Genomic DNA, 22365 nt, shown 5'->3' with positions numbered 1-22365 from the left:
AGTAGATCACTATTAGTGTGAGATAGATAATATATTTTTTATTGTTACTAATCACTCTCAGGAAGGAACTTCACTTTCACAGAAAACATACAGTCAAGTGACAGTTTATTCCTTAGTAATGTGATTGTCTTGTAAAATGATGTCCATTTTCATGAACTGGTATTGTTTCTTCAACAGTGATGTATAATAAGGATGCAAGACTCAATGAAATGTATTGGTTTAAATCAATGAGCATATATTTTGCACCCTACTAAATTAAAACAGATGCAATAGTAAACAAACAACAAATTTTCATTGACATTTCTTACTGTGAGCATCATTTCATCCTAAAAACATGTACTATTTCATAAAGATTCCTTTACCTGAATGAGACACTGAAAAAATAATGATAATAGTTATGGGAATTTACTTACTGCTTCCCAAATCCACCAGAAAGGCTCTGTTTAAATGCTTGTGATACACAAGAGCAGCATGAACTCGAGAGCAAGATGCGTGGTCAATGCAAAAATCATTCATCTGAGGATTCCTGCCAAAGAGGTAACACTTTTTCTCATCTATCATCAATTTCTGAAACAGAAGAATTGTCACAAGGGAATTATAAAATTAAGGCTGAGTTGTTCAGAGTCTCTATACAAGCTAGATTTATCTACAGCAGTAGTCATCTTTGAAAACTGATGTAGACATATATTTTTATTTGATTTTGTACCTATAGAGTTAACCAAGACAGCCTGACAAGAAGTGAAAGATCTGCTATTCAAACCAGTGTGTAGTATGAGCAATAATAGAAAGCAAGATTTCAAAAAGTTTTTTATCATGTCCATAGCACAGAAGCTCATCAGTGGAAAAACATGAGTAATATAGCACATTATCCTTGGTGTCACAACCACAAAATTTTGATAATAGTTACCTGTAAGAGGATTGAGGGGGTGAAGGAGAAAATGCTTGTTAGGACGACTTTCGATTCAGGAAAGTAAGCAGAACACAAGAAGCATTGTTGGCCACAGATATGTGATTAAATACGCAGTGTGGTTGTAGCATATGAGCCATGAGGTTTCAAAAACAGCTGTGCAGAAAGTTAAAGTAGTAGCATTACTGCAGCAGGCATTCTGGCCATAAGTGTAACAGTACACGCCTGACACTCATCAGAAAATGGCGCAGTGAGGCAACATCAAATTTTTTGAGCCCTCCAGCGCTTGTGGACAAGAATCTGTCAAATTCGACCTGAAAACTAAAATGCAGGTTCCCGGCTGCTCCTCCATGACTACACCAAGCCCACCAAGTGAAGAATATGCACCAAGTGGATCACAGCACTGGATCACCCAACGTATTCACCTGATTTGACCCCTGATGACCTCTGGTTGTTGCCCAAATTGAAGCCGGCAATGAAAGGACACTGTTACGACGCAATTAAGGACATCCTAGAACATTATAGGGCAATACTAGTTGCAGCTCCAAAAAAAGGACTACAGTGAATGTTTCAAAACAATTTCAGCTATGTTTTGGTTCAGGGGGACTATCTGAATAAACACAGTGATTTTATGAGCATAATACATGACTTTCGTTTTTCACAGCTACAGTCCTAATAGAACTGGAACATGAAGTGTATAGTAAAGCATACCTAAAATATATTTTAAGATACTAGAAAAGCCTTTGCTCAAGCAGACTGATGTTAACCAGGATATTAAGAGAACCAGAACATAACTTCTACATACATGCATACTCAGCAAACCACTATTTGGTGCGTGGTGGTACTCCTAATCACTTCCTTTCCTGTGCCACTCACAGAGTGAGCAAAAAATGCCTGTCTATAAGCCTCTGTATGAGCCTTCATTTTTCTCATCTTATTTTCATGGTCCTTGCGCAAAACACACATTGGCAGCAGTGGAATAGATCCGCAGTCAGCCTCAAATGCTGGTTATCTAAATTTCCACAATAGTGCCCACGAAAATAGCCTTGCTTTCCCTCCAGGGATTCCCCCTTGACTTCACGAAGCATCTCCATAATACTTGTGTGCCGACTCAACCTACTGGTAACAAATCTAGCAGCATGCTCTGAACAACTTCAATGTCTTACTTTACTCTGTTCTGGAAGGGATCACACACATTCAAGCAGTACTGAAGAATGAGTTGCAATGCTATTCTGTGTGTCATCTCCTTTATAGATGAACTATACTTTCCCAAAATTCTCCTGATAAAACAAAGTCAAGCACTTGCTTTCTCTACCACCAACCTGATGCCGTCATTCCACATCATTTTGCAAAGTTACACCTAGATATTTAATTGATGTGATTCTGTCAAGCAGCACACTACTAATGCTGTATTCAAACATTACATGACTGTTTTTTTCTACTCATCTGCATTCTCTTACATTTTTCTATATTTAGAACCGCTGTCATTTGCTACAACTACAGATTCTCTCTACACCATCTTGTATCCTCCTTCAGTCAGTGATGAGACCTTTCTGTACACCATTCCGTACAACACAGTGTCATCAGCAAACAGCTGTAAATCACTGCTCATCCTGTCAGTCAGATCATTTATACGTAGAGAGAATAAGAGCAGCCCTATCACACATCCTTGGGGCACTCCTGATGATACCCTTGTCTCTAATGAACATACACAGTCGAGGAGAACCTACTGGGTTCTATTACTTAGATGTCTTTGAGCCATTCACATATTTGGGAATCTAATCCTTATGCTCAAGTCTACAGCGGGGCAACGCGCCAAATGATTTCCAGAAATCTAGGAATGTGAAAACTGCCTGCTGGCCTCCATCCATGGTTTGAATGATATCACACGAGAAAAGAGCATAAGCGATGCTTTCTAAATCCATGCTGATTTGTGGACGGGAGCTCCGTCTCAAGGAAATTTATTATATTCAAACTCACAATGTGTTCAAGAAATCTGCAGCAACCAACGTTAAGGATACTGGTCTGTAATAATGTGGGTCCATTCTTTTACCTTACTTATATACAAGAGTGACACGCACTTTTTTCCAGTTGCTTGGGACTTCGCACTGGGTGAGAGATTCGCAATACATGCAAGCTAAGTAAGGGGCCAATACTGCAGAACATTCTATGTAAAATCACAATGGGATACCATCTGCACCTGGCGACATAGTTGTTTTCAATTCTTTCAGTTGCTTCTCTATGCCGTGGATGTTATTTCCATGTCCTCCATGCAGGAGCTTGGGTGACAGTCAAACAACAGTGTGTTTATACAATCATCTTGCATGAATGATTTCTTAAATGTGAAATTTAAAACTTTGGCTTTCCCAGAGTGGTTGACAAGTAACTAGATAGAAGCCTTCGAACCACTGAGTGATTTTAGAATGACCAGAATTTTCTCGGGTTCTTGGAATGATCTTTTGCTAAGGTGTGATGACGGAAGCAGTTGTACACTCTATACATTGATCTACTGACATACACATGAATGTTTACTAACTTCTGCGTTTTGACATTTGCATTTTTTATTTCAAGTAGAGTGCAATAACTTATGTTTCCTCAGCATTTTCCAAATATGATTATTAAACCATGGATGGTCTTTTTCATCCTTAATGTACTTACATAGCAAAAATGTGTTCAGAGTGCAACTTACAATCAGTTTAAATTTTGCCCATAATTCCTCTACGTCCATCATATTGGAACTAAATGATGTCCCTTCACTGTTTAAGTGGTGTGCACACAACTGCTTATCTGCTTTTCCTTGCATAAATATTCTCCTAGCCTTCTTGATGCATTTGCTAACTTTGCTGTGTTGACTTCACAATCACTAATTGTTGTCTCTATACTGACACTGTCAATAAGGTTAGGCCTATTTGTAGCTACAGGGCCTAAAATATTTCCATTGTGTAACTAGCTGTTGAAGGCAATTTGCAGAAAACTTTTTTGAAAGTATTTCACAAGATTGTCTCCCCATACCACCCACAGTGAATCCGTAAACTATACTCGTAGATTAAAGCCGCCTCCCATTAATACTGCATGAACTGTGCACGGCAAAATCAGGTGACCAGTAAAAGCATCCAATAATTAGCTTGAGTTCACCTAGGCATGCGACTCGATCCAGAGAACTTCATAGTCAGACTCAATTTCAACCTCCATAGACACACAATTTTTGTCGGCAGCAATGAATACTCCCCCTGCTACAACATCTAATCTATCTTTCCGATACACATTCCATACCTCACCAAATATTTCAGAGCTTTCTACTTCAGGTTTCAGTAAGCTCTCGGTTCCAAAAATAATCTGAGAGCAACAACTTTCCTGGAGGGCAGTAAGTTCAGGAATTTGGTTATGAATACTTCTACAATTTACTGTTAAAATTCTGACTGTTGAAATTTGTTTACTTCGCATGCAATCTGATTTTGCTCTCTCTCATACCAAACAGTCAACATTCATCAGAGGACCTCAAATTACCACCTAGCCTAAAAACCCCCTGTGCACTTCCCAAGTACACTGCTACCTTAGTAGCTGCGACCTTTGTGTAGTGCACCCTGACTTATCAAACTGAGACCTGCAACTCTCCACCCCATTGCAAAGGTCCAGAAATCTGCATCTGTGACTGTCTCAGGATCAATGGAGTGTCTGGTTGAGACCCTCCACTCTGCTACAAACCAAAGTGAGAGCTCTGCTTGCACCCCACAAGCATGGCCAGTAGTCTTCACAACTTTCACCAGCTACCTGTAGGAACTGAGGATGACCTCAAACCCAAGTTACAAATGTCATTGGTGCTGCCATAAGCAACAACCTGTATACTACTGCGCTTTTCACCCTGGAGAGCCGCAAGCAGGGCCTCCTCCATACATTTCTGATGAGCCCCCATCCCTTCCCCTCCCTGGCAGACACACTGAGTGTACAATGGAATTCTTTGCAGCCCTGGACACTAGTTCCCTAAGAGGTTCCTTAACGCACTTAACACTGGAGCCCCCAATAACTAGTACACCCCTCCCCATTGTGCCTTCTCTCAGACCTTGCTGAAGGTCACAGAGTGAATGGGCCAGGTCAGATGACCAGCATCCACATTCACTCTCCAATTCAAGCCACTGGGCGTGGATCCACTGCTTTGGGTATGCTGGAAGGTGCCCTGACAGCAGAGGCCATGAGCGAAGCAAGCGACACCTGAGGTGTCTACATCTACATCTACATTCATACTCCGCAAGCTACCCAACGGTGTGTGGCGGAGGGCACTTTACGTGCCACTGTCATTACCTCCCTTTCCTGTTCCAGTCGCGTATGGTTCGCGGGAAGAACGACTGTCTGAAAGCCTCCGTGCGTGCTCTAATCTCTCTAATTTTACATTCGTGATCTCCTCGGGAGGTATAAGTAGGGGGAAGCAATATACTCGATACCTCATCCAGAAACGCATCCTCTCGAAACCTGGCGAGCAAGCTACACCGCGATGCAGAGCGCCTCTCTTGCAGAGTCTGCCACTTGAGTTTATTAAACATCTCCGTAACGCTATCACGGTTACCAAATAACCCTGTGACGAAACGCGCCGCTCTTCTTTGGATCTTCTCTATCTCCTCCGTCAACCCGATCTGGTACGGATCCCACACTGATGAGCAATACTCAAGTATAGGTCGAACGAGTGTTTTGTAAGCCACCTCCTTTGTTACTGGACTACATTTTCTAAGCACTCTCCCAATGAATCTCAACCTGGTACCCGCCTTAACAACAATTAATTTTATATGATCATTCCACTTCAAATCGTTCCGCACGCATACTCCCAGATATTTTACAGAAGTAACTGCTACCAGTGTTTGTTCCGCTATCATATAATCATACAATAAAGGATCCTTCTTTCTATGTATTCGCAATACATTACATTTGTCTATGTTAAGGGACAGTTGCCACTCCCTGCACCAAGTGCCTATCCGCTGCAGATCTTCCTGCATTTCGCATAAATTTCCTCAGCATGTTATAGTCCTAGGTGGAGATTTCAATTTACCAGATATAGACTGGGACACTCAGATGTTTAGGACGGGTGGTAGGGACAGAGCATCGAGTGACATTATACTGAGTGCACTATCCGAAAATTACCTCGAGCAATTAAACAGAGAACCGACTCGTGGAGATAACATCTTGGACCTACTGATAACAAACAGACCCGAACTTTTCGACTCTGTAAGTGCAGAACAGGGAATCAGTGTCTCGTGCATCCCACCATCTTTTCCACTGCCACCACACCCTGAGGCAGTATCCTGAAGACAGCACCTTCAGCAGTTCCTCCTGTGTCCGCACACTACCGTCTCCTGTTGCTTCACCACTGGAGATTGGTAGCTAGTTGAGCTGTGGTCAATGGTCACTGGCCATTCAAAACACATAAACAAACAGATGACTACTGCACTACAAAATATGCAAAAGGTCACATTACTATTACTAAAACATGATACTACACCTCTCAAATACAAAAATGTTGTTGTTGTTGTTGTGGTCTTCAGTCCTGAGACTGGTTTGATGCAGCTCTCCATGCTACTCTATCCTGTGCAAGCTGCTTCATCTCCCAGTACCTACTGCAACCTACATCCTTCTGAATCTGTTTAGTGTATTCATCTCTTGGTCTCCCTCTACGATTTTTACCCTCCACGCTGCCCTCCAGCTAAATTTGTGATCCCTCGATGCCTCAGAACATGTCTTACCAACCGGTCCCTTCTTCTTGCAAGCTGCGCCACAAACTCCTCTTCTCCCCAATTTTATTCAATACCTACTCATTAGTTATGTGATCTACCCATCTAATCTTCAGCATTCTTCTGTAGCACCACATTTCGAAAGCTTCTATTCTCTTCTTGTCTAAACTATTTATCATCCACGTTTCACTTCCATACATGGCTACACTCCATACAAACACTTTCAGAAACGACTTCCTGACACTTAAATCTATACTCAATTACTCGATGTTAACAAATTTTTCTTCTTCAGAAACGCTTTCCTTGCCATTGCCAGTCTACAATTTATATCCTCTCTACTTCAACCATCATCAGTTATTTTGCTCCCCAAATAGCAAAACTCCTTTACTACTTTAAGTGTCTCATTTCCTAATCTAATTCCCTCAGCATCACCCGACTTAATTCGACTACATTCCATTATCCTCGTTTTGCTTTTGTTGATGTTCATCTTATACCCTCCTTTCAAAACACTGTCCATTCCGTTCAACTGCTCTTCCAAGTCCTTTGCTGTCTCTGACAGAATTACAATGTCATCGGCGAACCTCAAAGTTTTTATTTCTTCTCCATGGATTTTAATACCTACTCCAAACTTTTCTTTTGTTTCCTTTATTGCTTGCTCAATATACAGATTGAATAACATCGGGGATAGGCTACAACCCTGTCTCACTCCCTTCCCAACCACTGATTCCCTTTCATACCCCTCGACTCTTATAACTGCCATCTGCTTTCTGTACAAATTGTAAATAGCCTTTCGCTCTCTGTATTTTACCTCTGCCACCTTCAGAGTTTGAAAGAGAGTATTCCAATCAACATTGTCAAAAGCTTTCTCTAAGTCTACAAATGCTAGAAACGTAGGTTTGCCTTTCCTTAATCTAGCTTCTAAGATAAATCTTAGTGTCAGTATTGCCTCACGTGTTCCAACATTTCTAGGAAATCCAAACTGATCTTCCCCGAGGTCGGCTTCTATCAGTTTTTCTATTCGTCTGTAAAGAATTCGCATTAGTATTTTGCATCCATGACTTATTAAACTGATTGTTCGGTAATTTTCACATCTGTCAGCACCTGCTTTCTTTGGGATTGGAATTATTTTATTCTTCTTGAAGTCTGAGGGTATTTTGCCTGTCTCATACATCTTGCTCACCAGATGGTAGAGTTTTGTCAGGACTGGCTCTCCCAAGGTTGTCAATAGTTCTAATGGAATGTTGTCTACTCCGGGGGCCTTGTTTCGACTAAGGTCTTTCAGTGCTCTGTCAAACTCTTCACGCAGTATCATATCACCCATTTCATCTTCATCTACATCCTCTTCCATTTCCATAATATTGTCCTCAAGTACATCGCCCTTGTATAGGCCCTCTATGTACTCCTTCCACATTTCTGCTTTCCCTTCTTTGCTTAGAACTGGGTTTCCATCAAAGCTCTTGATATTCATGCAAGTGGTTCTCTTTTCTCCAAAGGTTTCTTTAATTTTCCTGTAGGCAGTATCTATCTTACCCCTAGTGAGATAAGGCTCTACATCCTTTCATTTGTCCTCTAGCCATCCCTGCTCAGCCATTTTGTACCTCCTGTCGATATCATTTTTGAGACGTTTGTATTCCTTTTTGCCTGCTTCATTTACTGCATTTTTATATTTTCTCCTTTCATCAATTAAATTCAATATTTCTTCTGTTACCCAAGGGTTTCAACTAGCCCTCGTCTTTTTACCTATTTGATCCTCTGCTGCCTTCACTATTTCATCCCTCAAAGCTACCCATTCTTCTTCTACTGTATTTCTTTTCCCCATTCCTGTCAATTGTTCCCTTATGCTCTCCCTGAAACTCTGTACATCTCTGGTTCTTTCATTTTATCCAGGTCCCATCTCCTTAAATTCCCACCTTTTTGCAGTTTCTTCAGTTTTAATCTACAGTTCATAACCAATAGATTGTGGTCAGAGTCCACATCTGCCCCTGGAAATGTCTTACAATTTAAAACCTGGTTCCTAAATCTCTGTCTCACCATTATATAATCTATCTGATACCTTTTAGTATCTCCAGGGTTCTTCCATGTATACAACCTTCTTTTATGATTCTTAAACCAAGTATTAGCTATGATTAAGTTATGCTCTGTGCAAAATTCTACCAGGCGGCTTCCTCTTTCATTTCTAATACGCAATGAATTTAAGAATTAAATTAAGCAAGCACACACAAACATGCAAAGAATTTAATAATTAAAATCTGAATCAAACAAAAGCAAAAAAAGTGACTTGCTGGTCTCCTGGTGCTGGTGCAGCAAGCAGCAATTGCTGCTCACCCTGTTCATCACTATCAGGATAAGACAGTGATATGCAACAAGTACTATGAGAAGATGGGTACAGAATCAGCATATAGCTATAATAAGGTATGGGAAAATTCAGCAAGATGATGAATGTCAGGAAGATTATAGATCAGGTATGTGCACATACAAATTGAGTTCAACAAAGTAGATGAGAAACCATGGAAAATTAGCAGGTATAAGAAACAAGATACTGCAATTCCCTGCTGACAAAGTGCTCAGCTAACTGTGATAGCAGTCAATACTTCATGTTGAAACCTGCGGAAACTGCCCTAAAAGTGCTTTGGAAATGAAATAAAATAAAAATTATATCTCACTGAATGCATATAACTTACAAAGATGTAGGAAGATGTACAATTTGTCTATTTATGGAGAAAAATTACATCAGATGATCACAGTGGAAGAGACATTATGAACCAGATAATCCATTGAAGTCAACATTTTACAAAAGAAAATATTGTAATAATAATACTGTCAATCGTATCTGCTGCAGCACACTTCTTCATACAGTATAATTCCACACTAAAGTCAGAAATGAATCTAAATAAGGCCCAATAATAGTGAAACAAGCCATCTGGCAAAGTAATTTTATAGGAGGATGCTCTTGTCTTAGTAGACTTCAAACTTGAAAAAGAGTTGAAAGCAAAGTGGCAGAAGCAGTTAGCTATGTCCCCAAGTTCTACAGACTGACCTCCTGTAAGTCATACTCACCAATGGCCCTAGCTAAGATGGGGTGATTTATGCACCTCAACAAAACAGACAGTTGTACTGTAGGTGTAACAACAATGGAAGGTTATCTGTGGAGAGGCCAGACTAATATGCGGCTCCCAAAAAGGTGTAGCAGTCTTTTCAGTAGTTGCAGGGGCAACAGTCTGCACGATTTATTGACCTGGCCTTGAAACATTAGCCAACATAGCCTTCCTGTGCTGGTACAGCAAATGGCTGAAGGCAAGTGGTGATTACAGCTGTCACTTTCTGAGGAAATCTAAGTCTACTGCATGGTTAACTGATGATGGAAGTCTCTTGGGTAAAATAGTCCCACATTCAAATCTGTAGGCAGAGACTACTTAGGAGGATGTTGTCACCACGATAAACAAAACCAGCTGACTATGAATCAGAGTGCGAAATGTTAGATGCCATAATTGGGTACATAGGTTGACAATTTATAAAGATAAATGGATGTGTTAAATATAGTGGGATGAGTGAAAGTAGGTGGCAGGAAGAACAAGACTTCTGGTCAACCAAGTACAGGGCCACTAAAAGAAAAAAAATCATTTTGGGGTTAAGTAAAAGTAAATCTAATACCGAACTAAAAATAGGAATGTGACTGAAGTACTACGAACAGCACAGCGAACACATTATTGTGGCAAAGACAGATATGAAGACAACATTCACCAAGGTAATGAAAGTTTATTTAACTAGTATCTCAGCACACTTCAAGAATAATGTAATAATTCCAATTCCAAGGAAGACAGTCGCTGGCTGATGAGAATATTACTCAGTTGAGTAACAAGTCATGGTTGCAAAATATTGACATGAATTATTTATAGAGGAATTCATAAACTGGTAGTAGCCAATCGCAGGAAAGATCAGTCTGAGTCACAGAGAGATGTAGAAACACAAGAGGGAATACTGATCCTATGACTTATCTTAGAAGATACAATGAAGAATTACAAATCAACTTTTGTACTATTTATAGGTTTTGAGAAAGCTTTTTACAATGTTGATTGGAAACTATTCTTTCATGTTATGAAGGTAACAGGGATAAAATACAGGTAGCGAGAAGTTAACAAGGGCAATAGAACATACTCAAATTAAATAAAACTATGCTGAGAGAATTACATAAAGAGGACGCTACAAGAAGTAAATCAGTTATGTTATTTGGGCAGCATTATAAGTAACAATGGCCATTGTAGGGAAGATACTGAATGTGGATTGGCAATAACGAGTAAAGGGACTTCTGAAAAAGAGAACTATGCCAACTTCGAATATAAATTAAGATGTTAGGAATTGTTTTCAAAAGATATTTGTCTGGAGTGTTGAAATGTGGATGATAAACAGTTCAGTTAAGAACAGAAAATAAGCAATTGAAATAGTTGAAAGATATGTCCACCATTTGAATTTCATGATTTTAGCCTTAAACCATCATCAAGTAAAACAATGTTGGGTATAATTGGACTTTGTTAACCCATTAGCACCCAGCATCCTAGTTATAGGACAGTTCCTTTCCATTGCTGAACCATGCAACAGTGAACTCCACATAATTTCTGTCTGCATTCAATGTTGCCTCCACACTTTCAGCTACAATCCATTTGGAGTCCAAATTTCTTGATCTGTGTTTACACGTCTTTATGTCAACACTGGTGAATTTCTTATTGCGCACATGATATGCTTTTTGTTTGCTAGAAGTCTTACAAGAAGGGTAAGTAAATTATATTATTTGGTATTTGAATGTGTTGCTTAATTCCGAACTGCTAAACAGCATTATGGAAGAAACTGAAAAGTATGTAAAACAGTGGAAAAATTTGCCACAGTATTGTACCTCAGGTAGATGAACTGAAAGTTTTTATTGGTGTCTTAATTTTATCTGGATATCACACATTGCCCAACCAGAGAGATTATTGGTCTGAAGATGATGACCTGATGGTGATCCTTGTAAAAAGTGCCATATCACATGACAAATACCTTGAACTACAAACAATGCTTCATTTTGTAGGTGATAATGAAGCAAATACTAACAAAAGTGATCAAGGATCAATGTTAGAAATTTGATTATCACTATGAATAAAAACTTCCAGAAGTGGGGAATTTTTATATGAAAATCTCTTGGATTTGCTGAAGCCACTTCTAAAAGGGAAAGCCATTAGATTTGAGTATAAATTTTAAGCTTTGTGTGGAAGTGATAATTATTGTTATAATTTTGATCTGTTCTGTGGGAAGGAAGTCTCTGAAGAGTCTCAACCTTTGGGAAACTTGAGTTGTGAAAAAATGCTAGTGTGTTGCTGACCCGAACAGCTATATCATATGTTTTGATAACCTTTTTAGTTCATATTATCTGTTTGTAAAATTAAAACAGTTGGATTCCGTACCACAGGTACAATAAGACATAACTAGACTGTTCATTGCCTTTTCAAAGCAGATAAAACCTTAGCACAGAAAGATCAATGAAGTTATGATTCCCATTTCGACACAACCCATCAAATCACCATGGCACAGAGGAATGAAAACACCTGTTTCATTGGCAAAAAAATTGGATCTAATTGGGTCTCTGGTTTCAGTTTCTAGATGAAAAAAAGAACAAAATGAAAAGAAGCTCATCAAACAGCCCTATCTTGTGAGTCATTAATACCTCTTTTGTGCATCCCTACAAGAAGAAAATGAATCCAACACAACATAACTACCATCCTCAGTATACTCCTCAAATAATTCCACATTTCCGTTTAGTCCCCATCTTCCCACCACCCTAAAAACAATGTCAGAAAACCAGCCCCTCAAACAACAGGGCCCCACACCCACGTTACCACAGGATGAGTACTCTTACCAAAAGCAGACTGATCAATTTTAACTATAATGTCTCCTCCCTCCCTCAAGTTTCCCCTACACTTAATAAATTCTGTCCAGACCTGCCTACAAGCAGTCTAATGTAGCCTGGTCACTAACACTGGTCTAATTAGGACAACACTCAACTGATGAGCAATAATACAACATCACAAATAGGGGTCCCTGGTCAGAGATGCAGCAACTCTGGTCAATTTCATTCCTTCTCCACAAATGTAACACTTCACATACTTAGCAATTAAACTGAATAATTGCAGAAATTTAGTCATGGTCAAAATATCGCCCCCAATGGCATACGCAGGGACCTGCTCACGAACCTAGTTATCATATCTAGCAAACAAAAAAATTAAATCTCAAGCCACAAGCAACACATCAAATTAACAATTCCACATCCAAAATCTAATCTATTGCCCATAATTGTCAACATCAAAATTATTCACTAACAAACCACCACAAACTCTTCTAATATTATTCTCACAAACAGCACTCAAGGAGTCCAATGAACCACTAACATACCTCAGAAACAATTTAGAAACAAACACACCCAATACCGCACCCTCCAACACACCATCTGCAAACATGACCCAATTCAAATGCTCCACAATGATGTCACACAATGCAACACAGTTACATCCTGGGACAAAGCAGGTGGTTGGTACAGAAATGCAGCGTGGTAACGTGGAACTGTGTGTATGCAGAAGACGTAATAAGAATGTTAAAAAACTTCACTCAGGGAACCCAATATTTATGGCCTGTCCTTTACTATGCTAAAAACTTTAACCTGTCGAACAGCTCAACTACTGACAGTAGTAAGAAATAAATGCTTTCATGCTAGAGAATTTCCACACTTCCAGAAAGCAGAACACACAGTAACAGTTTACAAATAAGATCATCCTCATTAAGTGTCAAGCTACAGGCCAATCTCTATAATGATTTAAAATGATAGGTCCATAATGAAAGATCAGCAAATATTAAGGTATTTTGAAGGAAATAATCTCAATTTTATGACATATAGCACTACTTTTGCAAGGGCAGGTCATCGACAACAGTAGTACTTGACTTACTACAAATATAAGTCAGGGTTTTGAAGACAACGAGACTATAATGCTGCTAGTTGGTGTTCTTAGTAACACATCTGACTGTATCCAACATAAAGCTCTGCTCAGCAAGCTAATGTCATATGGCACTGGGGGAGTTGTTCCGCAAACCCTCAAATCTTACCTGAGGAATAGACAACAGAACATATCAGTGCAAGGAGCAGACTTAGGTGAAAAGAAGTTACAACACAATGTGCCGAACATATCCATGATAGGGCCTATTTTGTTTCTAATTTTTGTTAATGACACAGGCTCCACTGGGCACACCATGTAGTTTGTAAATGATACAACTTTTTACTGAAAATGGGAGAACGTAGTTCATGCTGTTCAATAAGGTTCCCTATTCAGTGAGGCCATGTCCTAGTTGACCAAGAACAGGATGAAAATTAATTAATATCAAACATAGAAGATGATATGCAGCCTCAGTAATACTTCATCACTAGGTGACACACCAGCTGTTAAGCTTCTGGGTGTTTTCATTGATACCACATTAAAATGACAATAGCATGCTAAACACATTTGTTCAAAACTTTCATGAGTCCTACACCGCTTGAAGAAATTAGAAAGTGTAATATCATGAAAATAGCTACTAACAGTGTACTATGCAATGTTCCACAGTCACATCAGCTGTGGGCTGTTACTACTGAGCCATTCTGTAGGTGCAATAATGTGCTTTTATTGGAAAAGACAGCAGTGAGGATCATTAATGCACACAAAAAACTGACACTTGTAAACCAATTTTTTTCCACATTAGGAGATCTGATGTTTTTCATCCATCATATTTTCAACTGCTTCATTCACACTAAAACAACTAGAGACACCTATGGAAAAAGAAATGGAGCTCATCAACACAGCACTGACAATTGGGCTTAAAGACAGTAAAGACAGGCCAAAATTTCAATTAAGATAGAGAACAGCATGCAAAATTGAAGTTCTAAAATTATTTAATGCACTACCTAGCACTATTCAATCATAACCAAAGAGAGCAATTTAGAACTAAACTTCTGTGTATATAAAAAGTGCAAAAAGGTGGGAATTTAAGGATATGGGACCTGGATAAACTGACTAAACCAGAGGTTGTACAGAGTTTCAGGGAGAGCATAAGGGAACAACAGACAGGAGTGGGGGAAAGAAATACAGTAGAAGAAGAATGGGTAGCTTTGAGAGATGAGGTAGTGAAGGCAGCAGAGGATCAAGTAGGTAAAAAGACGGGGGCTAGTAGAAATCCTTGGGTAACAGAAGAAATATTGAATTGATGAAAGAAGAAAATATAAAAATGCAGTAAATGAAGCAGGCAAAAAGGAATACAAACATCTCAAAAATGAGATTGACAGGAAGTGAAAAATAGCTAATCAGGGGTGGCTAGAGGACAAATGAAAGGATGTAGAGGCTTATCTCACTAGGAGGAAGATAGATAGTGCCTACAGGAAAATTAAAGAGACCTTTGGAGAAAAGAGAACCACTTGTATGAATATCAAGAGCTTTGATGGAAATCCAATTCTAAGCAAAGATGGGAAAGTAGAAAGGTGGAAAGAGTATATATACTTGAGGACAATTTTATGGAAATGGAAGAGGATGTAGATAAATAGGAAATGGGAGATACGATACTGCGTGAAGAGTTTGATAGAGCACTGAAAGACCTAAGTCGAAATAAGGCCCCAGGAGTGGACAACATTCCATTAGAACTACTGACAGCCTTGGGAGAGCCAGGCCTAACCAAACTCTACCATCTGGTGAGCAAGAAGAATGAGACAGGCGAAATACCCTCAGACTTCAAGAAGAATAAAATAATTCCAATCCCAAAGAAAGCAGGTGCTGACAAATGTGAAAATTACCGAACAATCAGTTTAATAAGTCACGGATGCAAAATACTAATGCGAATTCTTTACAGACGAATGGAAAAACTGGTAGAAGCCGACCTCGGGGAAGATCAGTTTGGATTCCGTAGAAATGTTGGAACACGTGAGGCAATACTGACCCTACGGCTTATCTTAGAAGCTAGATTAAGGAAAGGCAAACCTACATTTCTAGCATTTGTAGACTTAGAGAAATCTTTTGACAATGTTGACTGGAATACTCTCTTTCAAATTCTGAAGGTGGCAGGGGTAAAATACAGGGAGCGAAAGACTATTTACAATTTGTACAGAAAGCAGATGGCAGTTATAAGAGTCGAGGGACATGAAAGGGAAGCAGTGGTTGGGAAGGGAGTGAGGAAGGGTTGTAGCCTCTCCCTGATGTTATTCAATCTGTATATTGAGCAAGCAGTAAAGGGAACAAAAGAAAAATTCGGAGTAGGTATTAAAATCCATGGAGAAGAAATAAAAACTTTGAGGTTCGCCGATGACATTGTAATTCCGTCAGAGACAGCAAAGGACTTGGAAGAGCAGTTGAACGGAATGGACAGTGTCTTGAAAGGAGGGTATAAGATGAACATCAACAAAAGCAAAATGAGGATAATGGAATGTAGTCGAATTAAGTCAGGTGATGCTGAGTGTATTAGATTAGGAAATGAGACACTTAAAGTAGTAAAGTGTTTTGCTATTTCGGGAGCAAAATAACAGATGACGGTCGAAGTAGAGAGGATATAAAATGGAGACTGGCAATGGCAAGGAAAGCGTTTCTGAAGAAGAGAAATTTGTTAACATCAAGTATAGATTTAAGTGTCAGGCACTCGTTTCTGAATGTATTTGCATGGAGTGTAGCCGTGTATGGACGTGAAACATGGAAAATAACTAGTTTGGACAAGAAGAGAATAGAAGCTTTCGAAATGTGGTGATGCTGAAGATTAGATGGGTAGATCATATAACTAATGAGGAGGTACTGAATAGGATTGGGGAGAAGAGAAGTTTGTGGCACAACTTGACTAGAAGAAGGGATCAGTTGGTAGGACATGTTCGGAGGCATCATGAAGAAGCTTGCACTGGGTAGAGTAGCATAGAGTGCTGCATCAAACCAGTCTCAGGACTGAAGACCACAACAACAACAAAAAGTGCAACCTTTGTACAGTATTAGATACTTCTTCTCCGATGACTCGATGACAGAAAAGTGTCCACCTGATATGCAACTCAGTGCCATAACAACAGCAGCAACTCAGCTACTTAGTTACACCATGTTCTAGAACTGATTTTATAGTTGTGTTATGACTGATTTTATAGTTGTGTTATGAAAGTACATTCCAATCTAGTTCTTATCTTTAATACATTATATAATCACCATTTTAATATCATAGCTTAAATTGCATTATATTCATTTTATTGTAAACTTGATGTAATTTGTCCAGTCGTGGCTGGTGAATGACACAGAACTTGCACCAAGCAAATACTTCTATCAAACTATTGTGAAAATCAGGGGAAAATTTTACTAAGTATTACTCCAATAGTTCTATAGCTACACATGCTTAGGCCTAATCTTGTAGGCCTAAAAAGAGCCAATTTGGACTTGGGATTTACCAAGGAAAATCACACACAAAACAGCAATTTCTATCAGAGAATTAAACTGTATCTATAATAAATTGCCCAATGAGATGCAAACAATTAGGCCTACTAAAATATATCTGTTTAAACGGTAGTGCCCTAAAATATTCTTGATAGGCTAATTAATGCACACACACACACACAACTGAAGATTACTTAGAGGATTCAATAGTAGTGATTAATAAGGAAGGAGTACAATTACAACACTCTGTACCATTACAATACATGATCATAATGCAGCCTAATGCTGTTACAAGAAAATCATGAGCCAAGACCTACAGCACATGCACACATTCTCCTGAACTCAACATTTCACTCATCAGTGGGGGACACCAACTTAGTTTTTTGAACAGACTAAGGCAGACTAAGGAATGGACTTGAAGACATCAGGGTCATTCCATGTCAAATCAACCAATTGTACTACATGATTTGAACCATGACCTCTCAGATTTGGATGAATTTTTTTTCAGGTAATGTACCCACTAACACTAGTTTAAATTTGAAATTTCAAATTTTTCTGACCTTTGGTTTTTGACTTTCAAGGGTTTAAAAATTAAAAAAAAAACTCCGTTTTTGATCAATCGATGATTGTTTTAAAATGCTGTTGCTCAAAAACTATACAACCTAAAGAGCTCAAACTTGCACCATTGTTTTCCTCTAAAAATTCCCTTCAATGTGATATGTAACATGACTATGCTACCTAAATCTGAAAATTTTAAACTATTCCAAAAAAACATTTTTTGAAATTTCCAAAATATGTACCCTCAGATTTCTTTATAAAAATTGTATGTGTTGTCCAGTCTGACTGACTACATGCATGCACAATTTCAAGATGGGATCTCAATGGGTTCTTGTATAAAATAATATTTTACTACCGCAATACACACTAGAGAGGTGAAAAGCAGACTATTTATATACTATGAATACTAAGGCAGGCCTATGTAATTATAACAAACTTAAATTATTATGTTAGCCTTTTTATGCAACATTACCCTCTTATTGTTTAATTCATTAAATGATACAGTGTTGTTTTAATTTAATGTTCATGATTCTTTCAACTATGCAACAGAAGGAAGTGAACACATTTTAATTGGTAATATATGTGCTACAAGATAAAATTTTGAATAAAGCCACTCACCTTCATCCTTAGTTGTAAATGGCAGAGATTATCTTTTTCTTGGTTTTCCAGTGTTATTTGTAATCATTTACAAGTTCTTTATATCAGAAATTGGCATGTAAGTAATTTCACTTGGGAAAAAGATTAACTTGTTGATATCTGCATGGATAGAACTGTATTTCTAATACCAATTGGTATTTACAAAGTTAATACACATGGTATTTATACAACTTAGTATTTACTAAGGGTAGGTGTAACAAAATTTAAACGTGCTTCTTTTAATGATCTTTTAAGATATTTTTCCAAAGCAATAGAAGACAACTTCATTTCTTTAGCACTTAAAGTGTAGGTTCTTCCCGTAGCTGTTGTTGGATTTGCTGTTTGTAAAAGAGTATTTCCTAGGACATCTAACATATCTCTTGGTTATGGATAGTAAAAAGACTGGGCTGGACCCTTTGGGTGTAAAAAATTTATTCGGTACATGTCATTGTAGTTTTCTTCAATGCATCCAAGCCACCAAGAGTCGTCATATGCTACTGTCACAAAACCAGCAGTAATATTTTCCATATGTGACGGAGTTATTTGGTTCAGTGTTGTCACATATTCAAGAGACTCATCCAGACTAAAATGATAAGGCTTGACAGTAACTTGACTCTCTGTGCAGGGTTTATATGAGTGAAACTTTTGTGTTCCCACAATCGCTTTTGAGTCACTAAACTGAGGAAGTAAGTATTCTTTGGTCAGTTCATAGTCCTCTGTTGTGCAATATTCAAAGTCAATGTTTTCTATGTTTTCCATGGTAAATACATAGCTAAAGTGATTTGGGTGTTAAGATTTGTTGGCCATATGGCCTTTGTAAACTGGCTTTAGCAGCTAGCCGCTTAACAGTTCTGCCAAGGCCATCGCATGCGCTCTTGCCATGGGATGTTGCAAAGGACTCCCACTCTGCCTCAACTTCAAAATCAGTTTTATGCAAACACAAATTAAGGAAGCTTTTCTTATTTTTATATTGTGCAGCGCTGCCATCAGAAAAGTAAGTAATTTTTTAAAGTGCAAAAGGCAAGTTTTGCATTCTGATTTCTAGCAGTTTTTTCTGGAATACATAGAAAACAACTACATTATGTTTCAGGCAATCTGTTATGAAGACATACTGCAGATGTTTTAGTTTTCCCTCCCATTTATAATATGTGATGAAAGGATGCAGTGTAGCTTCCCCGTTACATCAAGGTGGCCATAAGTGGGGTAGTGCCCAAAACTAGAGCCTTGACCCTATATGAAAATCTCATGGTTTTTTTATAATAAAAAGTGAATGACATACAAAAGTGTAAGTTTCTAAGTTGTTATTTTTTTATATATTTTATTCTCGCATTAAAATATCATTTAATGAATTAACAAACAATAGGAGGGTAACGTTGCATAAAAAGGCTAACATAGCCTACTAATTTAAGTTTGTTAGAATTACATAGGCCTGCCTTAGTGTTCATAGTGTAGAAATAGTCTGCTTTTCACCCAACTAGTGTGTATTGCGGTAGTAAAATATTATTTTATACAAGAACCCATTGAGATCCCATCTTGAAATTTTGCACGCATGTAGTCAGTTAGACTGGACAACACATACAATTTTTATAAAAGAAATCCAAGGGTACATATTTTGGAAATTTCAAAAAATGTTTTTTTGGAATAGTTTAAAATTTTCAGATTTAGGTATCATAGTCATGTTACATATCAAATTGAAGGGAATTTTTAGAGGAAAACAATGGTGCAGGTTTGAGCTCTCTAGGTTGTATAGTTTTTGAGCTACAGCATTTTAAAATAATCCTCGATTGATCAAAAACGGAGTTTTTTTTTTAATTTTTAAACCCTTGAAACTCAAAAACCAAAGGTCAGAAAAATTTGAAATTCCAAATTTAAACTAGTGTTAGTGGGTACATTACCTGAAAAAAATTCATCCAAATCTGAGATATCAAGGTTCAGACTGTTAGTTGATTTGAGATGGAATGACCTATGAGTTGGGCACAGTTGGCTGATTATGGCCCTGAAGTCAGTTTTCCAAACAGACTGGAGGGAGTGCAAGAGGCATAGCAGTGTGTTTGTGGTCCAGAAGACATCAGCACATGTACTTGAGTGTGTGCAGTCATCCAGTAAAAAATAACGTTTTAAATTATATGTTATTTGGCGCAAATAGCGGTAAATCAGTAAATATTGTACAACAGGGACCATCCAAATGAGGCAGCGCAGTTGTTAAGACACTGACCTCATATTTGGGATGAAGGCAATTCCTCAGTCTAGCCAACTTGTTTTAGATTTTCCTGAATCATTCCAAGAATGCCTGTATGGTTCCTTCAGTGACGACATGGCTGACCAACTGTACTATTCTCATATGAACATACTTATATATTCCTGTATTTGGCCTATGAATTATTTATTTTCATATGATACTGAATTCTACGGGCGATCATTGTCAGATGTTCCTTGGATGAATAACTAACTCAAATCAAAACCAAAATTAAATGTCAACATATCAGCAGATAAATGTTGGCTTGAGCTTCACATATTCTAGCATCTTCACTTCAAAAAGTTACATCTAGTGGTTCACTTCTATTGGTATAACACAAGCTACCCATTACCTACAATCTCAACGGATACTACATTTTCATCAATGGACAAGAAATGGGTTAATGAAAGGGCTGGAGTGAGCATAAAATTTGGTTAAGTTGAAGAAAACTTCTACGCAATGACTATACCTGCGAAGAGCAGTACATAAGGTCTGGAACTACCATGCCTAATGAAATTTCCTCGCTGATTTGAAGTGTGCGCTGGACCAGGGCTCGAACCCGAATATTTCTACCGATTGAGCTATCAAGAAAAGACTCGTGACCCGCCCTCGCAGCTTTACTTCCGCCAGCACCTCCATTCCTCCCGGTTTTTCGATTTCCGTCCATTTCTCTACACTTCTACAGTGATGATACATATGAACAAACTTCAGTGCTTTTTGTAAATGCGTTAGAAAGTAATAAATATATTCTAAAATGCTATGTGTTCGTCTTTTACCTGGATTAGTTTATCTCCTTTTAAAACATCCAGATGAAGTCCGACAGGCGGTTTTCCAGCCCTGCAGAGTAAACAGACTAATAGTGCGGAAACAATCAAAGTGCATCGCATCGAGAATTCTGCCGTATCAAAGCAGAATTTAGAAATCTGAACAAGGGCATGCAATTTCGAACATACCAATTTGGTACATCGTAGTGATTTGCCATTGCTGAAGTGGTCCTCTTGAATCTCACATCACTATAAACAGGAACACATCCGCTTAGATATTCATGTTACGCAAACTTCATCATACTTAGAACACTAGAGCTTCGTTAAACACAAATAAAATGTAAATATTCGAATACAAACAACACCACAACAAACTCAAAACACTATTTGTACTGCCTTCCAAAGACATTCAGAAAAACATCTGGTCCATCTGTATAGGCATTGGCACTAAAGGAAACGCCCGAATAATGCCAGCTTTGGTCTTTGAACAAACTGCGAATTAATTTCATGATACCATTATTACTTTGTTTTAAAGCAACAACAATAAACGACAATCTCTTACATCTCACAAAGGAACCACCGTTGAAGCTTAGATGTTTTATAGTGTTATTCTATCCACAATGATTACGTCAAGAAGTACATTACATGAACATCAACTGTTACATTCCGTATTTCTATACATATATTCAGATATAAACATGAAAAATTCGATGCGTTATATACGCATTGGTAGAAAGTGGGGAGGTGTTTCGGCCGCATCACATCTGCATAGACAAATCGTGCCGCACACGCAGAGACTGTCTCCGCACGTCACACCTGAGCAGACAGGTCGTAACATGTAGGCCAGAAATGTTGCCAGGTATAAAACCCCATGTACAACGAAGTTCATATAAGCGAATGTGTAAGAGCAAACGAGAATTCTCTGGTGTAATATAAGCCACATGTGCATTCAGTCGTACGCGGTTCGCACTCACATTTGTTCGATCGTGTTCCATCAACAAAGGTATACGTCCTCTCCGCTTCGGCATTAGCAATAAGGAGAGACAGAAACCCTTTATACCTCTGCAACTTCATTTGAATACCATTGAATGTAACCGACCCTCTGGGTTAA

The 22365-nt window shown here is 38.4% G+C and overlaps 1 protein-coding gene across 1 annotated transcript in view; it reads right to left on the bottom strand.

Annotated features, from left to right (window-relative positions):
* LOC126195190 (nuclear inhibitor of protein phosphatase 1) overlaps positions 1-21669 on the bottom strand; it is a 49436-nt gene extending 27767 nt beyond the window's left edge. Inside the window, exons 1-3 of the mRNA XM_049933704.1 lie at positions 21444-21669; positions 21267-21327; positions 414-567 (exon numbers count right to left, since the gene is read on the bottom strand). Of these exons, the coding sequence (XP_049789661.1) occupies positions 414-567; positions 21267-21327; positions 21444-21472 (244 nt within the window). The 5' untranslated portion in view covers positions 21473-21669. The remainder of the gene's footprint in view (positions 1-413; positions 568-21266; positions 21328-21443) is intronic.
* Positions 21670-22365: the final 696 nt, after the last annotated feature.

This window comes from Schistocerca nitens, chromosome 7 (assembly GCF_023898315.1).
Source record: "Schistocerca nitens isolate TAMUIC-IGC-003100 chromosome 7, iqSchNite1.1, whole genome shotgun sequence".
In the NCBI taxonomy this organism is placed as follows: domain Eukaryota; kingdom Metazoa; phylum Arthropoda; class Insecta; order Orthoptera; family Acrididae; genus Schistocerca; species Schistocerca nitens.
The sequence above is the reverse complement of the archived record's forward strand: the minus strand, read 5'-3'. Positions and strand labels throughout refer to the sequence as shown.